Raw genomic sequence first — 20,000 nt, 5'->3', positions numbered from 1 at the left:
GACAGTAAGACACTAAGCAGAGAAGGAAATACTGAAATGGCTGCCCTGAAGCTTTCATTCTTACAAACAAACCCGCAATTGCAGCTCCCATATTTCAATCTTCACACGTTTCCATTATTGAATTTAGGACACCTTCCCTTCAATGTATTTAGAAAAGTTGCACTCACCAGCATAAATTGTCCTCACAAACGTGTCTGGACTTTTAATGTCAATAACATCGGACACTGGGGCTACATCAAGCTTTGCTGCTACCCTGGGCAGGAGGCTCTACGAAGGAAACAAAAGATCACTACGACATTCTGACTATTATCATACAAAACTATGGAAACTGCTATGCCTATATTTTATGCTTTAGAGATTACAGGTTTCAGTGCATGCTAAAAGAAGAAACACCCCTTTCTATGAAGCTTTTTAAATACAGGTGGAAAATCAGCTCACAGCAGAAACCAGTGGCCAATGAAATTAACTCAAAATGTAAATTTTTGTTGTTGAACCTGGAAACTAGCATAATCCAAAAAGCAGGTTTTTAAAGACAGAAGACAATGGAACCAATAGAGTGAAAAAATTGATTGCAGGAATAAACAGTAAATATTGTATATTTCCTGGCCTCAGGTAGTAAGCACATTTCTGATGGAAATATATTCATTACACACATGGGCAACACAAAAGATAAGTGGCTAGCACTCTTGCCTTGCAGCTTGGCTAGGATACATTTTGATCTCCCTCTCCAACAAGAAAAACATTTTCTGCTGTTTCCAGAATGGCCCTAAACTATAGCAGGGACATTAGACAGATTTCAATATACTCTAAAAAAGGGCAGTGTTGCATAGAATTTTTTCAATGCTATGTAAAGTGCATATTTATTACAATCCTCTTCAATTCCAGCACAGGGTTACTAACCTTTCCAAAGGCTGATGCCCCAGCACATATGTGGGTGAAATTAAACTGTTTCTGTGCTTCCAGAATCAATGGAGTCAGTTCCTCTAACAAGAAAGACATGGTGTTAACCATAGTTCCTATGCATCAGACACACACAGCTTAATATGGCAGAACACACACAAAATAGTGGGGGTGGTTGAGGCCTTGAAATTGTAAGCATGTAAAGAAAACACATGGAAACGCTTTCTAGAAGATAGTAAAACAGAAGTGAGGTTAGTATCACAAGAAAAATTATAAAGAAAGGAGAGGGTGAGGGTGTGTGACTAATACAGCCAAATGGGCACTAATTCTAAAGACTATTGAAGTTATTTAAAATCTAAGGTTTTAGCAAAATTTTAAACACCAGATTGAGCTATTCTCTACTTTATCATCAGTCATTTTACAATCACAAGACACTATTTTACAACATTTCATACGGTAAACAACAGCATAGTGGAAAATTCCTTGATTTCTACAGATATTGGCGCTAGATTAAAAAAAAAAGAAAAATTCTAAGCAGAAGTGGAGTTTAAATGTAATTAAAAAGCATCCAGAGGCTGTTCTTTCACCTTACAGCACCCCATTACTTGTTACAAGAATAAAATTATAGAATCTTGCCAAAATTGTGACCCCTTGGTACTGGGGTGAGGACCTAGGCACACTTTCCTGCATTAAAGCCACTGTGAGTGCTCCTGGGCACTTGGAAGTATAAAAAATTCTATACATCATTGCAGTGATTTTAATATATTCAGGCTATTACCTGTATCTGTATATGAAAACACCAGTCACTGTAAAGTGTTTCACATGGAAACTGCTAAATGGCAGTGTCAGCATTGTGTAATCGCTGGATCAGTCCCAAATGTGCACAGGAACAGACAGGCCTTCCACCTTTATGCAGACAGTTGCTTACACAACTAAGTAAGAATGCTGGGGTGCTGAGTATATCAAAAAGGGCAATAACTGGTTACTTTTAAACACTGTTTAGCAAGAAGTGAAATTACACTGGAAATCTCAGGCCTCATTATGCATATTTTTGCAGATAGCAGCATAACATTGCGCAGAGTGTATGAGCCATGTCTGGCACCTGGGCCAATAATACATGCGCAGTGTATCCAAAGGCAGCATTCAGGCCATGTCTGTTAGGCCTCTTTCACATGGGTGGTTGAATTGCGTGCTTGTCGGGCAGTTCAGCCTCTTGGCCAGAAGAGCCATTCAGGTGCAATTTAAATGCAGCCAAATGACAGAGTTTGTAATACCACACTTGTCAGCACTTAACATGTGGTGGTGTTACCCGGTGGCAGAGAACTTTAACATGTCAAGTCTGAGCATGGCCACGGCCTAGCTCAGACGTGATTCAATGGGGAGGAGCCTCTTTACTGCTGCTGGCCTGAGCAAGGGAGCAGCTGACAGGCAGTGATCTTACCGCCTTCAGCCTCCCATGTAAAAGAAGTCTTAACGATATAGCACAGCAGAATAATTGGGATCAAATGTGAAGTCCATGAAGAAAAAACTGACAACAGATGCTCCCTGGCTCACACATGGCAACAGAGAGGCAGCACAAAGTTTGATAGAGCTGCTGCAGAAATCCATCTACATTACACAGCTGTATTGCAGAGAGAGTATACCAGACATCTTCATATGAGTCACTTTGCAGTTTTAGACATTACACTATCCTATTCTCACCTGGAAGGAAGCCTTTGTATGCATCATTCTGAGCCACATACAGTTTGGAAACCCCTGGAACCTTTGACAGCTGCTCTGCTACCTTCAAAATCATAAAAAAAAAAAAAAAGAAAGAAACTCAGAATCACTCTAGCTTCCAACTATCAGCAGGGCATAAACTGACCAATAAACAAAGAATTATACAGCTGCACACATACGACAAGTAAAGCGAAGTACAGTCTTTGATAGCTGTTGGATGTGCAGTCATTATCTGAAGGCCACAACCAAAAAATGTCATAAAAAAAAACCACACACTTTATGCATGCATATTTATCTCAGGCAAAATTTCACTTTTAATCCCAGACCAACTTTATTCAGGGATAGGGATTGAAATATGCCCCAAAACAAGGGTTGGATAAATTTGGAGCATACATTGATATTCAAAAATATGTAAGGAAACTTAATATCAAAAAATACTTTGTGACAAAAGAAGGTCCCACCAACAGCGCCAATGCCATAAGAGATATGGAGTATGTACACACAGAATTAAGAAACAAGTCAGTGTTTAACCCAGGGGATAACAGTAAAGGCAATACAGTTGATATTTTTAAGAAATTGGTAATAGGAGATTTGGAAAAAACAACTGATGATCGAAAAGACAGAGAACTAATAACAGCCTTCAAATTGGCAGATCGAAAGGACCTCATGATAAGACCAGCAGATAAGGGGGGAGGGGTGGTCGTAATGAGGAAAGATCAGTACACTGAGGAACTGGATCGAATAGTAGGAGATACGGAAACATATGAGAGATTGAGGGGAGATCCCACAAAGACATATAAAGATGTGTTAACCTCCCTGGCGTTCTATTAAGATCGCCAGGGAGGCTGCGGGAGGGTTTTTTTTTAATAAAAAAAAAAACTATTTCATGCAGCCAACTGAAAGTTGGCTGCATGAAAGCCCACTAGAGGGCGCTCCGGATGCGTTCTTCTGATCGCCTCCGGCGGCCAGAAGTAACACGGAAGGCCGCAATGAGCGGCCTTCCGTGTTTCGCTTACCTCATCGCCATGGCGACGAGCGGAGTGACGTCATGGACGTCAGCCGACGTCAGCCGCCTCCGATCCAGCCCTTAGCGCTGGCCGGAACTCTTTGTTCCGGCTACGGTGGGCTCAGGCGGCTGGGGGGAACCTCTTTCGCCGCTGCATGCGGCGGAACGGCGCGCTGCAGTGGCGATCAGGTAGCACACGCGGCTGGCAAAGTGCCGGCTGCGTGTGCTGCTTTTTATTTGAGCCAAATCCGCTCGTCCAGACCGCTCAGCAGGTTAAGGGGTATATTGAAAAGAGGATTAGATGAGGGGGTGTTGAACAATGGGGAGTTTAGGGATTTGCTTATTGATGCACCCAGAATCCCAGTAATTTATCAGAATCCAAAAATACATAAAAGTATGGAGAAACCGCCCAGAAGACCTATAATTAGTGGTATTGATGGACTCAATCAAAGAATAGGTGAGTACATAGATACATTCCTACAGCCTATTGTAAAGGAGTTACCACATTTAATAAAAGATACAAAAGAAATGCTACAGAAACTGGAAACGATGAGAGCAACAGATAGGGAAGGTATAGAGACAGTGACATCAGGAATAGCCGAAGTGCCCTCCATAGGGGAAGTGCCCTCCAAAGGGGGAATGTCTTCCATAGGATCTGCTACAGCTGATGAGGATGATGCTATAGCAGAATCCTTAATTTCTTTTATGGCTGAAGACATCTCCGAGCGCATCCATTGACAATTTTATCTGTACAATACTGACATAATTTCTTAGATGAAGGAGCAGATGAGGATATGCGATTATTGCAGATAGCACATCGTCTTTCTTTGGAGGATGATGAGTGTTTACTCAGAGTGGACTGAGATGATTTATCCTTTTCCTTATCTTTGTCAGCTTTTGGAAGTTTAGGCTGAAATATATAGATAAGAAAAAAACTATCAGTCCCCTCAGTGTAACTTAAACAGCATATTCCGCAGAAAAAACACAAACAATGTCTCACCAGAGAGGGTTCAGAGCCAGTCCCTGCAGATTGCAGTGAGGAAAGGCCTGCGGCGTCCTCCATGATCCACCAAACAGCATTGAGTCATGGACAAACAACAGATCTTTTTTAAATCTTACCCTCCTCCTCCTTAATTGCCAGCAGCTGCCTCTGTGTCAGGCAGCCAATCGCCGTAATGATCACCGCTGCGGGCCTGCAATCAGGCCTGATCATGTGACCAGTCATGTGGGACGCCTGCACATGACGTCATCGCGCTTCCGCCGGAACTTCCGGTTAGCGCTCTGCCGTCCATAAAACTTCCGCACTCCAAGGAGAAGCCTCCACCACGCTGGGCGCATAGCACACTGAGTCCCCTGCTCAGCCCGTCATTGCCTGCCCCACACGCTGCACCTGCCACCTGACATGGGAGCACAGAGACCCCTCCATCCGCTCCTGTCCGGGACAGGAAAAACAACTGAGGATCATTGTAAGTGGCTTGTATTTATACATGTACTGCTGTCTATTATGCAAATTTGTTTGTTTAATAGCTTCCTGTCCAGAATTGGGAGGGGAGACAAGTCTCAGAGGAGGGGTGCTGTCCCAGGGACGCTCTGGGAAAGAGGGGGATCTGCTGGCAACAGCAGACGTGTCCTCATTATACACTATAATACCGCATGAGATGGGAGTAAGGGCGGTGGAGAGGGCCCTTAGAAAGGAGGGACAACTTAGGGAGAGGCAGATCTTGTTCATATTGGAGCTATTGGAATATGCTTTAAGCCACAATTTTTTCTGGTACGCGGGAGAATTCTACCGTCAGAAGACGGGATGTGCGATGGGGGCGAAATTTGCCCCGAGTCTGGCAAATATATTTATGGACAACTGGGAATGTGAGGTACTGGAGAAAGAGATGAGTGTTGGAGTGAAGAAATGGCTACGGTATATAGACGACCTGTTCATAATATGGACAGTGGGTGAGGAAAGTCTAGGAACATATATGGAATGGGTAAATGAAAATGAGAGGGGTATAAGGCTAATGGCCGAATGTGATATGAACAGGGTCTGCTTCCTTGACTTGGATATATACAGGAAGGAGGATAGGTTGTTTACAAAAACGCATTTCAAAAAAACAGACAAGAATGGATACATTCCTCATTCAAGCTGCCACCATGGAAAATGGTTGAAGAACATTCCAAAGGGGCAGATGTATCGAATTAGGAGGAATTGTACTGAGGTTGAGGACTTCAGAAGACAAACAGATATGATTATGGATAAATTGAAGAAAAGGGATATCAGAGGGGCCTCTCAGAGAGATGCGGGATGCTATTGAAGGAATGGACAGGATGGAATTATTGCAACCAAAGAGACAAAAATCAGAATAGAGGTGATGAGTATCAATATGCTATAGTGTTGGATTACAATATGAAATATAAGGAAATTGAAAGGGCAATAGAGAAACACTGGAATGTATTAAGAGCGGATGGGATTCTGGGAAAAAAAACTGCCTGTGAGACCCAGGTTCATATATAAAAAAGCAAAAAATTTACAACAGATTCTGGTTCCCAGTTTTATTGATGGCCCCAGGAGAAAAAGGGGGGATCTTATGGGTAATAAAGGGTTTGTTCCCTGCAAAAACTGTGTGGGATGTCGTGAGGCGAAACCAATCCGAGGCAATCAATTTGTAGGGTATGCAAATGGAAGAGAGTATGAAATCAAGGATTGCATTACGTGTAACAGTAGCTATGTGGTATACATGGCGTGGTGTCCATGTGGATACCAGTATATTGGCAGGACCACTAGGCGTTTAAAAGAAGGTATAGGGGAACATGTGAGAAATATTAAAAAGGGCAATATGGGGCATAATCTGTCAAAACATTTTTTCAACTGTCATGCTGGTGATCCTATGTATATGAAATTCTGTGGGATTAAAAAAATTGAATCCAAAATGGAGAGTGTCAGGAATATACTGGGGTGCTTATGATGTAAGGATAATATTTTCATTTGCCTGTCTGACTGCTATGTACTGTACTTCAGATGCGTATGTATGGGTCATCATCTGGCTTTGGGGGAAGCTGTACTTGTCTGTGTGACAGTGTGGAATACAATTACCCTCAGTTCCTTGGAGAGCAGGGAGCTAATTAGAAGCCCTATTGTCCCATTATACCAATCAGGACATAGTCAGGGAACTTCAAAGACCTACATTTGCATCTAAAGAGGACTTCAGTGAATAATGCTTGGGGTAATAAGACAATGGCAGAAGTGAAGTGTGTTGAAGTCCTTTTGATACCATTTGCTACCTGTGGAAATTGAATTATTGGTGGAGGTGCAACCTCCTTATCTTTGATCAGCTAGGAAGTACTGTCAACAATGGGGTTGTCACCTGTAACGTGGACTAGGGAAATCTTTTCATGTATGTGGGCTATTGTACATTTTTCGCAGGTGGATGTTAGATCTCTGGAGATCCAATTATGACTGAGGATGTAATTAAATCTAGCTTCCCCCCGTCCACACAGGCTTACAGCCTCGAGGCGAATATTTCATTATAAAAACCAGGGGGCATCTACCTCAAATCAGTTCTCTTCTGACGGTAGCTACGGCTGGTCTCCTGGCCTAAGCTAGTGGACTCCTGGCCTAGCCAGAACTGTGTCCGTCCACACAAAAGTCCACGATTCTTCTATCTGGACCCCTTTATTTTGGTAAGCAAAATAATCTTATCTTTGTAACTATTTTTTACTTTGTTTTTTGTAATCTTTTTGTATATATTAAGTTCTGCACTGTTCTATGTTTTTCTAGAATATTAAATTATTATTTAATAAGTTTGACTTCTGCTGTACTAAACTAACACTCATAGCCTAGAAGAGACTGAAGTGTAACCGTGTATAAGTTCATGCCTAGTTGTATGTTTGAGCAACACTACCGTATGAAATTGTAATTGCATTGTGCGTGGGGGCGTTTGTCATACGTTGGCCTAAGCGCGCAGCTGACCCAACGTACGAACAACGCCAGTGCGATTAGCGACAGCAGAGTGGCTAACAGTATCGTTCGGAACGACTGTTAGTGGGTCTTTGCTTCACGACAACTGTGTGTGTGTGTGTGGGTGCGTGGCGTTCCCGTATTTGGCCTAAGCGCAAAGCTGACCCAAATCCGAAAACGCGGAGTGCGCGCTGAGCACTCGATAGCTGAGTGAACGTGTCTAGCAACGCTAGTGGTGGCAGTGGGAAGTGTTTGAGGGGTTCCAGCCTTGGTTGTAGATTAAATAAGGCTGTTCCCCGCTTAATCTGGTCAAACCCGCAGTCGGGAACCGTATACGCAGGCGTGCCGCGGGCCGGTTCTTGACATAATTGGCTGGCAGTGGTGGGATCGTTTAGTACATTAGTACGCAGTTTAGCTCGCTATTCTGAGTACTAAAGGCTGGAAGCTTGCTAGAAGCAACTAGCCTACAGAAGTCTACTCAGTGCAGAATCTATATACGTTTTTTTTGGTTCAAAGATACACACTTGGTATTTGCTTTCCCTTCCCCCCTTTTTTTTTTTCTTTTTATTTTTTGCAACACGATGGCTCAGAAAGCATCCAGCTATGCAAGGCAAAACAAAGAGATACTACTCAACCTGTGTGAGCACAAAGGCATCGAGACGGTGAGCGGCCAGACTAAGGAGCAGTTGGTTCGTGCCCTCGAGGAGCATGATGAGGCAGAGCAAGCCCGTGCTTCAACGTCAGCGGATGCAGCTCACGACACGCCAGAGGAGGAATCGCTCACGCCACAGAATGCAAGTGGAGACGATGTCCTGGACGATCCACCAAGCAGGGAGATGCCATCTCTGGAAGCAGATCTACAGCTACTGAACTCGGCTGATCCTGAACTGCGCCTAAAGCTGATCCTACTGCACCGACAGGCAGAGGAAGGAAGAGCTGAACGGCAACACCAGGCCGAGAGGGAAAGTGCTGAATGGAGACACCAGCTGGAGCTGGCTAAACTTCAGCAGCAGAACCGGTCTGCTGGACCCGCAGAACGCGAAGGTGAGCGAGTCCACAGAATCCCCCTGGATAAGTTCCCCGCTATGGACAAGGACTCTGACATAGACACTTTCCTACAGGGGTTTGAAAGGACTTGTCGGCAGTATGGGGTGCCCCGTGAGCAGTGGGCAAGATACCTCACACCAGGGCTGAGAGGCAAGGCCCTGGAGGCGTTTGTGAGTCTCCCCCAGGAGGAAGAAACAGACTTTGAGGCAATTAAGAAAGCCATCATTGCACGATACCACCTCACGCCAGAGGTGTATCGAAAACGTTTCAGGACAGTGCAGCGAGGTCCTAATGACAGCTACCTGGATCATGCTTGCAACCTGCGCACTGCCTTCCAGCAGTGGCTAAAAGGACTGTCAGTTAAAACCTTGGATGCCCTGCAGGAGCTGACGATAAAAGACCAGTTCCTACACACCTGTCCTGTTGAGGTCCGGCTGTTTGTGCTGGATCGAGAACCAAAGACAGTGGATGAGGCTGCGGAAATGGCCGATGCCTACACCGCCCATAGAGCACCTGAGTCCCGGAGGACTACTACGCCCAGCTGGAGAGGAGAACAGATGGCTAAACCTGTTTCACCCAGCACCCAGAGGAGGCAAGCACCGCTGTCTCCTGGATTCAAGCAACCTGACACTCGGAAATGCTTTGTATGTGACAGGGTAGGTCATATCAGCACGACTTGCCCAGAGAGGAAGAGGGAGGCCCCAAAATCCAGTGAGGCCTCAAACCCCCGTGAAGTCCCAACTGCTCTGTGTGCTACCAGGAATGCCACTGGCTATGCAGAGAATCTGCAGCTTGTCACGGTTGGGGGTACAGTTGCCACTGGGCTGAGAGACACTGGAGCAGAAGTGACTCTCATACATCCCCAGCTTGTGAACCCGGAGCAGTACATACCTGGGAAAATGATTGCTGTCAGAGGAATTGGGGATGTCACCCCAGCAATACCCACCGCCTTGGTCCACCTGGATTGGGGGGCCGGCAGCGGACTGAAAGAAGTTGGGGTAACTGACAAAATCCCCACCAACGTTTTGCTGGGTACTGACCTGGGACGGTTAGTGGCCCGGTATGAGCCTACCCCAAACCCTGTGGGGCCTGCATCCCCAGCAGAAGTTCAGGACTCTTGCAAGGCACTGTTGGATAATGCTGTGCAAGTGGGGAGTGCTGGCGAGGCCCCAGGGGCTACGGACTGTATGCTAGGAGCCAGCCCTAGTGAGTCTCCAGTGCCTAGGCCTGGAGTGGGACATGTTGATACAAAGAATGCAGAAATTGATAATGTCATTTATGACGCCCGGACTATCGATGCGATCGATGCAGGAACTGTTGATGCTACTGGTGAAGTGCTGAGTACCACTGTGTATAATGCTGCAGATAATGTTGATGTTTTATGTGAGGGCCCAAATGACCATATACGTAGGGCTGATTATGCTGATGTCACCTGTGTTGTGCTACATAATGCTGTGTGTCATGTGGACACTCCGTCAGCTGCAGGAGTAACCAGCGGCGCTCGCTGGGCTGCAGCAGGTGGACTGTCCACTGAAGGGGCAGATGGCACCAGGCCAGATCCTCCCCCTTCAGATGGTTTCAAGACCAAAGGCGATGTGATTTACGATGTGTGTAATGTGGGCGCTCCCTCAGCTGCCGTGGTAACCCGCAGCGCTAGCGAGTCTACAGCACAGGGACTGTCCACTGAAGTGGCAAATGTTGCTGGGTCAGCCACATCCAATCCGGAACCTGGCCCTGAGGGCCCAGGAGCCTCTCCGTCTGCAGCCTTCCTAGAATGTGTGACAGGCAGCACTGAGCTCTCTGGGGCTGTTCAATTTGACAGCAGCCTGGAAGAGCTCAGGGGGCTAGCCAGCAGGTCACCAGCTGGGAGGGGCGGGCTGGGAGGGTTCTGGGAAGTTATTCCCTCGGAGCTGTCCGGAGGGGAAGAGGCAGACCAGCAGATTATCGATCCCCAAAGGGACCGAGAGATAGCTCCTGCCACTATAGAGGACGTGCGTGTAGCGACGGTTGGAACCCTCCCCCAGCTGCAGCACTGTCTCTATGGTCGCGAATTCACGGTTGTCACTGACCCTCATTCCCCTGGTTGGTTACGTCAGGTTGTCAGGGGCAATGACACATTGCAGCAACCTGACCTAGCTTTCCAGTCCTGTAGCTTGGAGCTAAGGAATTACCCCCCCAGGCCCGGCCGTCAGTGTCGGCTTTGGCAGGACGATTCGTTAGAATCATCTGCCGGCGCCATTTGGAAGAGGGGGCGTGTCAGGAATATACTGGGGTGCTTATGATGTAAGGATAATATTTTCATTTGCCTGTCTGACTGCTATGTACTGTACTTCAGATGCGTATGTATGGGTCATCATCTGGCTTTGGGGGAAGCTGTACTTGTCTGTGTGACAGTGTGGAATACAATTACCCTCAGTTCCTCGGAGAGCAGGGAGCTAATTAGAAGCCCTATTGTCCCATTATACCAATCAGGACATAGTCAGGGAACTTCAAAGACCTACATTTGCATCTAAAGAGGACTTCAGTGAATAATGCTTGGGGTAATAAGACAATGGCAGAAGTGAAGTGTGTTGAAGTCCTTTTGATACCATTTGCTACCTGTGGAAATTGAATTATTGGTGGAGGTGCAACCTCCTTATCTTTGATCAGCTAGGAAGTACTGTCAACAATGGGGTTGTCACCTGTAACGTGGACTAGGGAAATCTTTTCATGTATGTGGGCTATTGTACATTTTTCGCAGGTGGATGTTAGATCTCTGGAGATCCAATTATGACTGAGGATGTAATTAAATCTAGCTTCCCCCCGTCCACACAGGCTTACAGCCTCGAGGCGAATATTTCATTATAAAAACCAGGGGACATCTACCTCAAATCAGTTCTCTTCTGACGGTAGCTACGGCTGGTCTCCTGGCCTAAGCTAGTGGACTCCTGGCCTAGCCAGAACTGTGTCCGTCCACACAAAAGTCCACGATTCTTCTATCTGGACCCCTTTATTTTGGTAAGCAAAATCGCTCTGTGTGTTATCTTTGTAACTATTTTTTACTTTGTTTTTTGTAATCTTTTTGTATATATTAAGTTCTGCACTGTTCTATGTTTTTCTAGAATATTCAATTATTATTTAATAAGTTTGACTTCTGCTGTACTAAACTAACACTCATAGCCTAGAAGAGACTGAAGTGTAACCGTGTATAAGTTCATGCCTAGTTGTATGTTTGAGCAATACTACCGTATGAAATTGTAATTGCATTGTGCGTGGGGGCGTTTGTCATACGTTGGCCTAAGCGCGCAGCTGACCCAACGTACGAACAACGCCAGTGCGAGTAGCGACAGCAGAGTGGCTAACAGTATCGTTCGGAACGACTGTTAGTGGGTCTTTGCTTCACGACAGTGTAAGATTGCAACTGTGTGTGTGTGTGGGTGCGTGGCGTTCCCGTATTTGGCCTAAGCGCAAAGCTGACCCAAATCCGAAAACGCGGAGTGCGCGCTGAGCACTCGATAGCTGAGTGAACGTGTCTAGCAACGCTAGTGGTGGCAGTGGGAAGTGTTTGAGGGGTTCCAGCCTTGGTTGTAGCTTAAATAAGGCTGTTCCCCGCTTAATCTGGTCAAACCCGCAGTCGGGAACCGTATACGCAGGCGTGCCGCGGGCCGGTTCTTGACAGAGAGGATGTAATCGTGTAAGAGAGATATCAAAGCTAGAAACTAGATGGATATTTGAAATAAAAACCATGCACCCTGGAGGTCTAAATGTTGAGATAGACCTAAATTGCTACATCGCTAATGATTAGGGAATACATTGATATGGGTGGCATTGATGTGGTGGAAACTATATTAATATGGAAGGTATTTATGATGTTACATATGGTATATGGATATGTGTGTGGGTTGGGGAAGGGGGAGGGGATGCACCTGTGAGAATATGGGATGTAGATAGGAGTCATATGTTTAGAAAGGATACTGCTAGCCATGTAAGCTTTTTGTATGGAATCTGTCAGTCTGGAGATGTTCATTTATAACGAGATAGAGAAGGGACAATAGGAATAGGACCTGTTGCATATACGCTTGTTGCGTAAGCTGGGGGGTAGGTTATAGTTGAGAAGGTGAAGAATACGCCTGCCGGGCCGCAATGACGCTTAAGGCATGTGTAATTTGGCTGCATGTACGCTTGATACGTAAGCTAGGGGTAAGCTGTAGCCATAGAGGTGGAGAGAGCGCATGCCTGGCCGCATTGACGTAATAGGTACGCGATGTGTGGCCTGAAAGCGTATGGGACGTAAGTCACTGCGGAAGTGAATGTGCTGGAACGCACAGGGCGGAAGCCCGTAATCGGAAGTCCCATTACGCTCCATATGAGGCAGACGTTGGCTGCCGATGATTGGGTGCCTGTTTGTGGAGGTATGCTGGGAAGGAGGAGGAGTTAGGGTATAAATTATGTCTATTGGTCTAACGTCTCCAGCCCCTGATGAGTATTTGATATGAAACGCGTTGGGCGGAGCTTAAGGACGTGGTCTACAGCTCGTCTTGTGGATACTATATGCGCGTTGTTTTATGGGAAATATGTGAGTGCAACTCTTTTAATCTTTTATATTAAAGCAACAGTTTTACGCTATGGAGACTCCTCTTTAGTCATTAGGTTCAAACTTGATGAAATCTGGACACTATGGAAGTTTAGACTGGTGAGGAGACAGCGAGATTGGAATCTATTAAGCGCTGTGGCTGACCTATAATTTGGCAGCATTTATAGAAGGTGAGAGGCTGGAGATCTTGGTGGCAGTTATGCAACACAGTTTGGTGGTAAAAGCTACTATTTAGAATCACTGGCAATAAGCGTAGAAGCTGTCTGTGGGTTGGCAGCCAGCACAAAGGGTGAGAAGCTGTGATACCTGTATGTGGTGGGACCACATGAGAATTCTTAACACACGTGGTGGAACTATATGATATATATAGAATCACGCTATGTTTGTTTGTTTATGTTTCTTTTTTATGGTCACATCCGGAGTATAAAGGCACAGAGAATTGAAGGATTGGTGAAATATATTGAGAGCGCAGTGTCCGTGGAAATCTAAGACTGGTACACTTATATGTTTGGTGACAAAGGACAGCGATCTAATATACAACAGTATGTGTGTGTGTTTTTTTCACAGGTGAACTATATATACATACATCTCTTGCAGGTGGACTGTAAGCAGAGGTGTAGAGACACCTTGGAGGGGTTTGTGTTATTATAGGGTCTTTTTTACAGGTGGAAGGCACATAGGTGTTGTGACACAAGGAAGATATATATGCATATATTTGAGTATTGTTTGCATTAAGGTTGAGATATATATGAGAGATAATTTGCACTATTGAGCGCACTTTCACTGGAAATATTTTTATTCAGGGATAAATGATGCTGCGAAATCTGAGTAGACCATATATTATGGTTATAGAATGTCAGGAATAAAACAGACATCTGAATGTTGCCCAAGTCAAATATATATCACCATAGTGCAAATCATCAGTTCATTTTTGTTGTTGTGCTGTCTTCTACTAAAACCAGAAGCCCTATTCTCAAAAGAATGTGAAACAGAAGAGGAGGCACTCCTTTCAGTAATGAATGGGATGTGCCAGGCCGTCTGGTCACCATCCGGATCCAATAGTTGCAATAGATGAGGCCAGCACCATCCGTATTTTGAATGATCTTTTATTGAAGTATTTTCATGTCAGGCTGTGCATGAAAATACTTCAATAAAAGAGCATTCAAAATACGGATGGTGCCGGCCTCATCTATTGCAACTATTCTCAAAAGAATAGCGGGTGCAGCACATACACCACCACTGCTGCACTAAGACACTGCCTACCCTAAGCCCGGTTCACATTAGCGTTCCCTGTCCGGATCCGCCTGATCGGACACTTTTCCAACATGCGCTATTTTTTTGGTCTGGCTCATCCGGCCCACGCACCCGGACCGGAGCCTGACTGCACCATCCGGATAAAGAAAACCAATGGGAAATGGAAGCACAGAACACACTGGAGACAACACCGAACGTTCTACCTCACTTCCTATGAGGATTTATAGCGGCCATTTCGGATGGGGACACATGGGCCCAGCATATCTGGAGTGGAGCAGCAGTGACACACGTGCTGGAGCTGTTTTGGCAGTATGTAGGAGGTGGAGGTGAGGCCTACAGCGGAGGAACTGATTCTACAGGTGCACCAGGTGTGCCTTCTGCAGACCCCAACAAATTTTAAGGTATTTTGTTTTGTTTTTTTCCCCCACGGATCCGGATGGCAGCCCGTACGGTTCCAATCCGGATCAGGTCCTGATACGATCCGGATCCGGTCCGTTTGCATGCCAAAACGCAAGTGTGAACGAGGCCCCGCAGCCCACAAGTGTGTCCGTGCACATTCACAACCCTCCTTAATTAGTATATAGGATGACAGCAAACTGTCCTAATGGTGATCATTTGTAAAATGTGTGCTACTAAACTAAAAGGTAAATACATTTATATTTGAGATATATATATATATATATATATATTCTGCTTATTATTGCAGCATGACTATTACATTAGCACACGTGTTGAACTCCAGGCCTGGAGGGCCAGATCCATGCCAGTGTTTAGCATGGACTGAGAAAGCGGAATGTGTTCTACCTGATAGACATCACCTTTCCTGATTCAGACCCATCAATTCATTTGAGTTGTATCAAAAATGTGTGAGGACCTCAGCCCTCGAAGGACCGGTTTGACATCCCTGCATTAGCAGCTGAAGCATATGTCTTGTGCTACCCTTATCAGGCAGGAGTCTATTGAACAGAAAGTATCCAGAGTGGACAGGAGTGAAGGAATGGCTAAAGTTTTGACCCGGTTCAGCTGATTTATTAACAGTTTCAAAGAAAACTGGAGCAAAGGTGGTGCAAAGAAAACAGACTTGTTTCATTTACCAATTAAAACCCCTCCTCTGAATTTTTTCCCCAACCTTCATTGGGCTCTATTCATAAAAGGTTACCGCAAGTTTTCCGCTCAAAACAGCGGATTTTCCCGTTCATCTAGCAAAGTGGGCATTCGTAAAAGCTGTTCCAGCATGAAAATCTACAATCCCCCAGCAGAGCGAGAAATTTCCACCTTCTGCAGTGTTTTTCTAGATTTATCTCGAAAAAAGTAACCAAATGGCCATTCATAAAGTTTAGAGAAAGCGGTATGTGGACGGGAAATACCGCTTCCTCTGATTTTGCGGTTTACATACAAGTGAATGGGACAGACCTCCCAGAGAGAGCAGTGCACGGAGGGACTCTGCCGGCTGAAGTGTTTCCGCATGCCTTCCGACAGCTTACCGTCAGCCTTCAGCAGGAGATCTCCGCACTTGCATCGCAGCTGCCAACATTTTTATGAATTACCACCCAGAAGTCTAAAATACCGCTGCGGTATTTTTCCTCCAGGAGTTTTTTCGCCACAAATGTTTTATGAATAGAGCCCATTGTGCTGGTCTCTGTATAGTGAAGAGCTACTATAGTATAATTAAATTAATTCTACTGTAATTAAATCTAATCTTTTTAAAGCTCACCCAAAATAGGGAAAAAAACGGTACTTATCCGTTAGCCGGGCGCATCCGGCAGTTACATCTTTCCCTACTATCCATGTCGGCCTGGAGGGGGAATAGTAATTAGCGCCACCTGCCGGATGCGCCCGGCTAACGGATAAGTACCGAAAAAAATAATAGATATAGTAGAATTCCTTTAAAGGGACCTGGCCAAGTACCATATTTTTTTTAATATAAAATGCACTTTTTCTTCCCCAAAACTTGGGGGTAAAAAGTTTGTGCGTCTTATAGTGCAAATACTGTATATGGTTGCAGAGTGCACAGTGGAAGCACTTACCTATCCAGCCGATGCACTCTTCTTCTTCATCTCCTCCTCCTCCGTCTGCAGCCGCTGTTACAAATCCTGCCACTTAACATGCTCCGGTCCTCCATTCTTCCTGGTTATTGTTGCCCTCTTACAGCATGACCTGACAGAGCACATCTGCTGGGGTCAAGCATGATGTACGGCGCACGTGCACCTCTAGGGTCACGCAGCATGAGTGCACTTGTAACCAAGTACAGAGGACCAGGGCATGTAAAGGGGTAGGATTTGTGGATACAGAGGAGCACAGCATCTGGATAAGGTGAGGGCTTCCACTGAAGTTGTAGTGCAGTGTAGCTTATCTGGTAAGGCAGAAGGGGTTAGAGTAGTGCAGTGTAGCTTAGCTGGTGGGGCAGCAGAGGTTAGTGTAATGCGGTGTAGCTTAGCTGGTGGGGCAGCAGAGGTTAGTGTAGTGCAGTGTAGCTTATCTGGTGGGTCAGCAGGGGTTAGTATAGAATAGCTTAGCTGGTGGGGCAGCTGGTGGGGCCTGCTGACCCACCAGATAAGCTACACTGCACTACACTAACCCCTTCTGCCCTACCAGATAAGCTACACTGCACTACACTACACCAGTTATGTTAAAATGTAATGTAGGCAGTGAGCAGGGAAGCTTACCTTCTTCACTTCCTGCAATGCCGCCCTCCGAAATATTGCCGGCGGCATTGCAGGAAGTCAAGCGGCGGAACGCAAAGAAGGAAGGCTTCCCCGCTTCACTGCCTACATAACATTTTAACCACTTTTGCGCAAGTAGCTGGAGGATGAGCGGGGACCCAGATGAAGGGAAAGAACCCCCTCCCCCCCGACCTGGCTGCTTTCCCCTCCAGCATGGCGGTCACCTCCTCACCCATACATTTCCACGGACTGGAAACATATGCTGCAATTAGCCTCTGCTATTTTTGACATTGGTATCCGTGGTTCCATTTTTGATCAGGGCCAAAAAACTGGAGCCACGGATAATTTTTTGAAGCAAGTGTGAAACTACTCTTAAGGTGCGTACACACATGCGACTATAGTCGTTTGAAACGATCGTTCCCCGATCCTTTCAAACGACGATCGTTTGAAAAAAAGCAGCCAACGACCATGTAGTCTAACAACAGACGAGCTAGATCGTTCAAAACAAATGATCTAGCTTGGCGGATTTTTCCCAACGATGATCGTTTGCAAAAGTAGTACATCGTTGGAAACGATCGTTCGTACTAGGCTTGACATGCGCATTTCACCATTTCTCCATGGAACTTTTCATTTTTATGCGCAGGCGCAGTAGTTACTTTTACGTGATGTAACGTTCGTTCTAACGATCTGATCGTTACACACCTTTTAAAACTGACTTTACTTAGGTCGTTCTTTGATCAATTAAAAGTTCGTTCGTCGTTGACAACGAACGATCGTGGTTGCATGTGTGTACGTAGCTTTAGGCACAGACTACTTACATTTGAAGAGTTCAATTTCAAGCTGCTTAAAGATGCATAAAATTAGCATACCATTTGCATCAACTCAAGAACTTATAGCATCGACTTCAACCTTAGTGGCCAGTAAATACAAATTAAAGATCTAAAAACCATTGGCACACAGAGTAGTGAATATTACCTTGCTGCAGTCAGTGCCAGCTACCAAGCAGGACACATCCCCTCCAAGTCGTTTGGCAGCAGATATGGCACTCAGGGTGATAGGGGTGAGCTGCTGGGTGTCATGTTCAGCAATAACCAGAGTGCTCAATAACCTGCGCAGGGCAGAGGACTGGAGAAAGAGGCAGAGTATTGTGAATATGGTACGAATGACAGTATGAACACATATAACACAACAGGCAGAGTGTACCTTTAAAAGGCAAGAGGTGACAAGACCTTGGAAAGAGATACATCACACTAAAAACTCACAATATAAATATATCACACATTCAGCTCTCCTTACCCGTCTCACCCCCGCCTGAGTGCCGATACTCAGCGCTCGATACATGCCGGTGTGTCTGTCACTGTCTACCCAGAGGTGACCGTCGGGACTAGGGAGTGACGCGCACTAGATGCGACAGAGGAGGCGGGCGCAAAGAATACACGTCGGCATGCAATGCCTGTGTAGTGTGTATTGTCAGAATACCTGGACTAATAGGGAGTCGCGGGGAGTCACTGAGTGACTGATCAGTTTATTAGCGCGGCATGGACAGTTAGTACTTCATGTATGTTTCAGTGATATTAGCTGACAGCTGCAGATTGGGTGTTATAAGTTTTCCAGCTTTTCGGCTGTCTGTGTGCTCCTGAGTATCTCCTATCACTATCAGAACTACAGTTTGCCCAGCAAGCTCATGGTGAACCAGAACTCCTAGGAGTGTCACTCCGAGTGTGTAAGGGGCTGAAAGAGATCAAAAAAAGCCTCCTTTCTAAGATAATATGAAAAACATAAGTTTGCCGTCTTAAAACAATGTATTTGCTGTTATCAGGTTGGAGTGAACTCTGAGGTATCCCACATAGCATCACTGCTGAATATGCAAATCATCTGTAGACCTGCCTCCAGAACCGCTGGAATACAAGTGTTGTCCGGATCATGAACGATTCGGATCAATCTATTTTGTGAGTCGAATCATCAAAATGAGTGATTCGGGTCGCAAAAGGGGCGGGGCCAGGAGCGACACGCCCCCTCTCAGAGGGTAGCGGGGTCCTGGAAGCAGAGCTGAGATGGATCGCTCTGTTGGAAGGGAGGCAGCCTTGCAGGGAGACAGGTAGATGAGAGAGAGGGGACATGGGTGCCACTGCCAGATATGTGTAGAGCACACATACTGGCTATAACGTGCTGCTCATTATAGGCTGTCTGTTCCGTAGTTGTGCACAGAGAACAAATTGGAAGCTTTTGGCTCAGCACAGCTCAGTAACTTTGCAGGCACTGTGATTGCAGGGCAATATGATCCTCCTGCACTCGGCACTAAACAGCTGCACTTATCTTCTGAGAATGCTTTGGGGAATGCTTTCTTTCACTGTGCGACGTTTGCTTTCAAAGTATACAGATGAGCATATAGGTGAAATACATGTAAAGCATATGATTGCAGCATGTGCGTATTGTGTGCAAACATTTCTGCTCTCTGCTCGTCCCTCCTCCCTTCTCTGTCCACTCCCTGCCCTCTGTCCATCTTCTCCCCTTCTCTGTGTGTCCACCCCCTCCCCTTCTCCTGTCCACAGCAGGGAAAGACCTGTCCTGCTATTCATTTCACCCCCAATGCTTCGGTAGTAAAATTATCCGAGATTCGGATCAAAGATCCGGATCTTTTCAATGATCCGATTCGAATCATCCGGATCATTGAAAAGATCCGAACTTCCCATCTAATACAATGGCTATCATTCATAAAAGTGTGTTTGGTAAAAAAATTCTGGGCGGGAAAATACAGCATTCGGTATTTTAGAGCTTTGTGTGCTAATTCATAAACATTTTCACAGCTGACTTTGAAGTTCGGTAAATTACCGCAGCCCATTGAGTGATACAGCAGAAGTGTGGTTATCTCTCTTTTGTTACAAGCTG

At 45.6% G+C, this 20,000-nt stretch overlaps 1 protein-coding gene across 1 annotated transcript in view; it reads right to left on the bottom strand.

Annotated features, from left to right (window-relative positions):
- ETFA (electron transfer flavoprotein subunit alpha) overlaps window positions 1-18,527 on the bottom strand; it is a 78,406-nt gene extending 59,879 nt beyond the window's left edge. The window contains exons 1-5 of the mRNA XM_068275843.1: window positions 18,408-18,527; window positions 18,087-18,236; window positions 2,602-2,683; window positions 901-983; window positions 168-267 (exon numbers count right to left, since the gene is read on the bottom strand). Of these exons, the coding sequence (XP_068131944.1) occupies window positions 168-267; window positions 901-983; window positions 2,602-2,683; window positions 18,087-18,236; window positions 18,408-18,452 (460 nt within the window). The 5' untranslated portion in view covers window positions 18,453-18,527. The remainder of the gene's footprint in view (window positions 1-167; window positions 268-900; window positions 984-2,601; window positions 2,684-18,086; window positions 18,237-18,407) is intronic.
- Window positions 18,528-20,000: the final 1,473 nt, after the last annotated feature.

The sequence above is a fragment of the Hyperolius riggenbachi genome, chromosome 3, assembly GCF_040937935.1.
Source record: "Hyperolius riggenbachi isolate aHypRig1 chromosome 3, aHypRig1.pri, whole genome shotgun sequence".
NCBI lineage: Eukaryota > Metazoa > Chordata > Amphibia > Anura > Hyperoliidae > Hyperolius > Hyperolius riggenbachi.
This window is presented reverse-complemented; position numbering and strand designations above follow the sequence as displayed.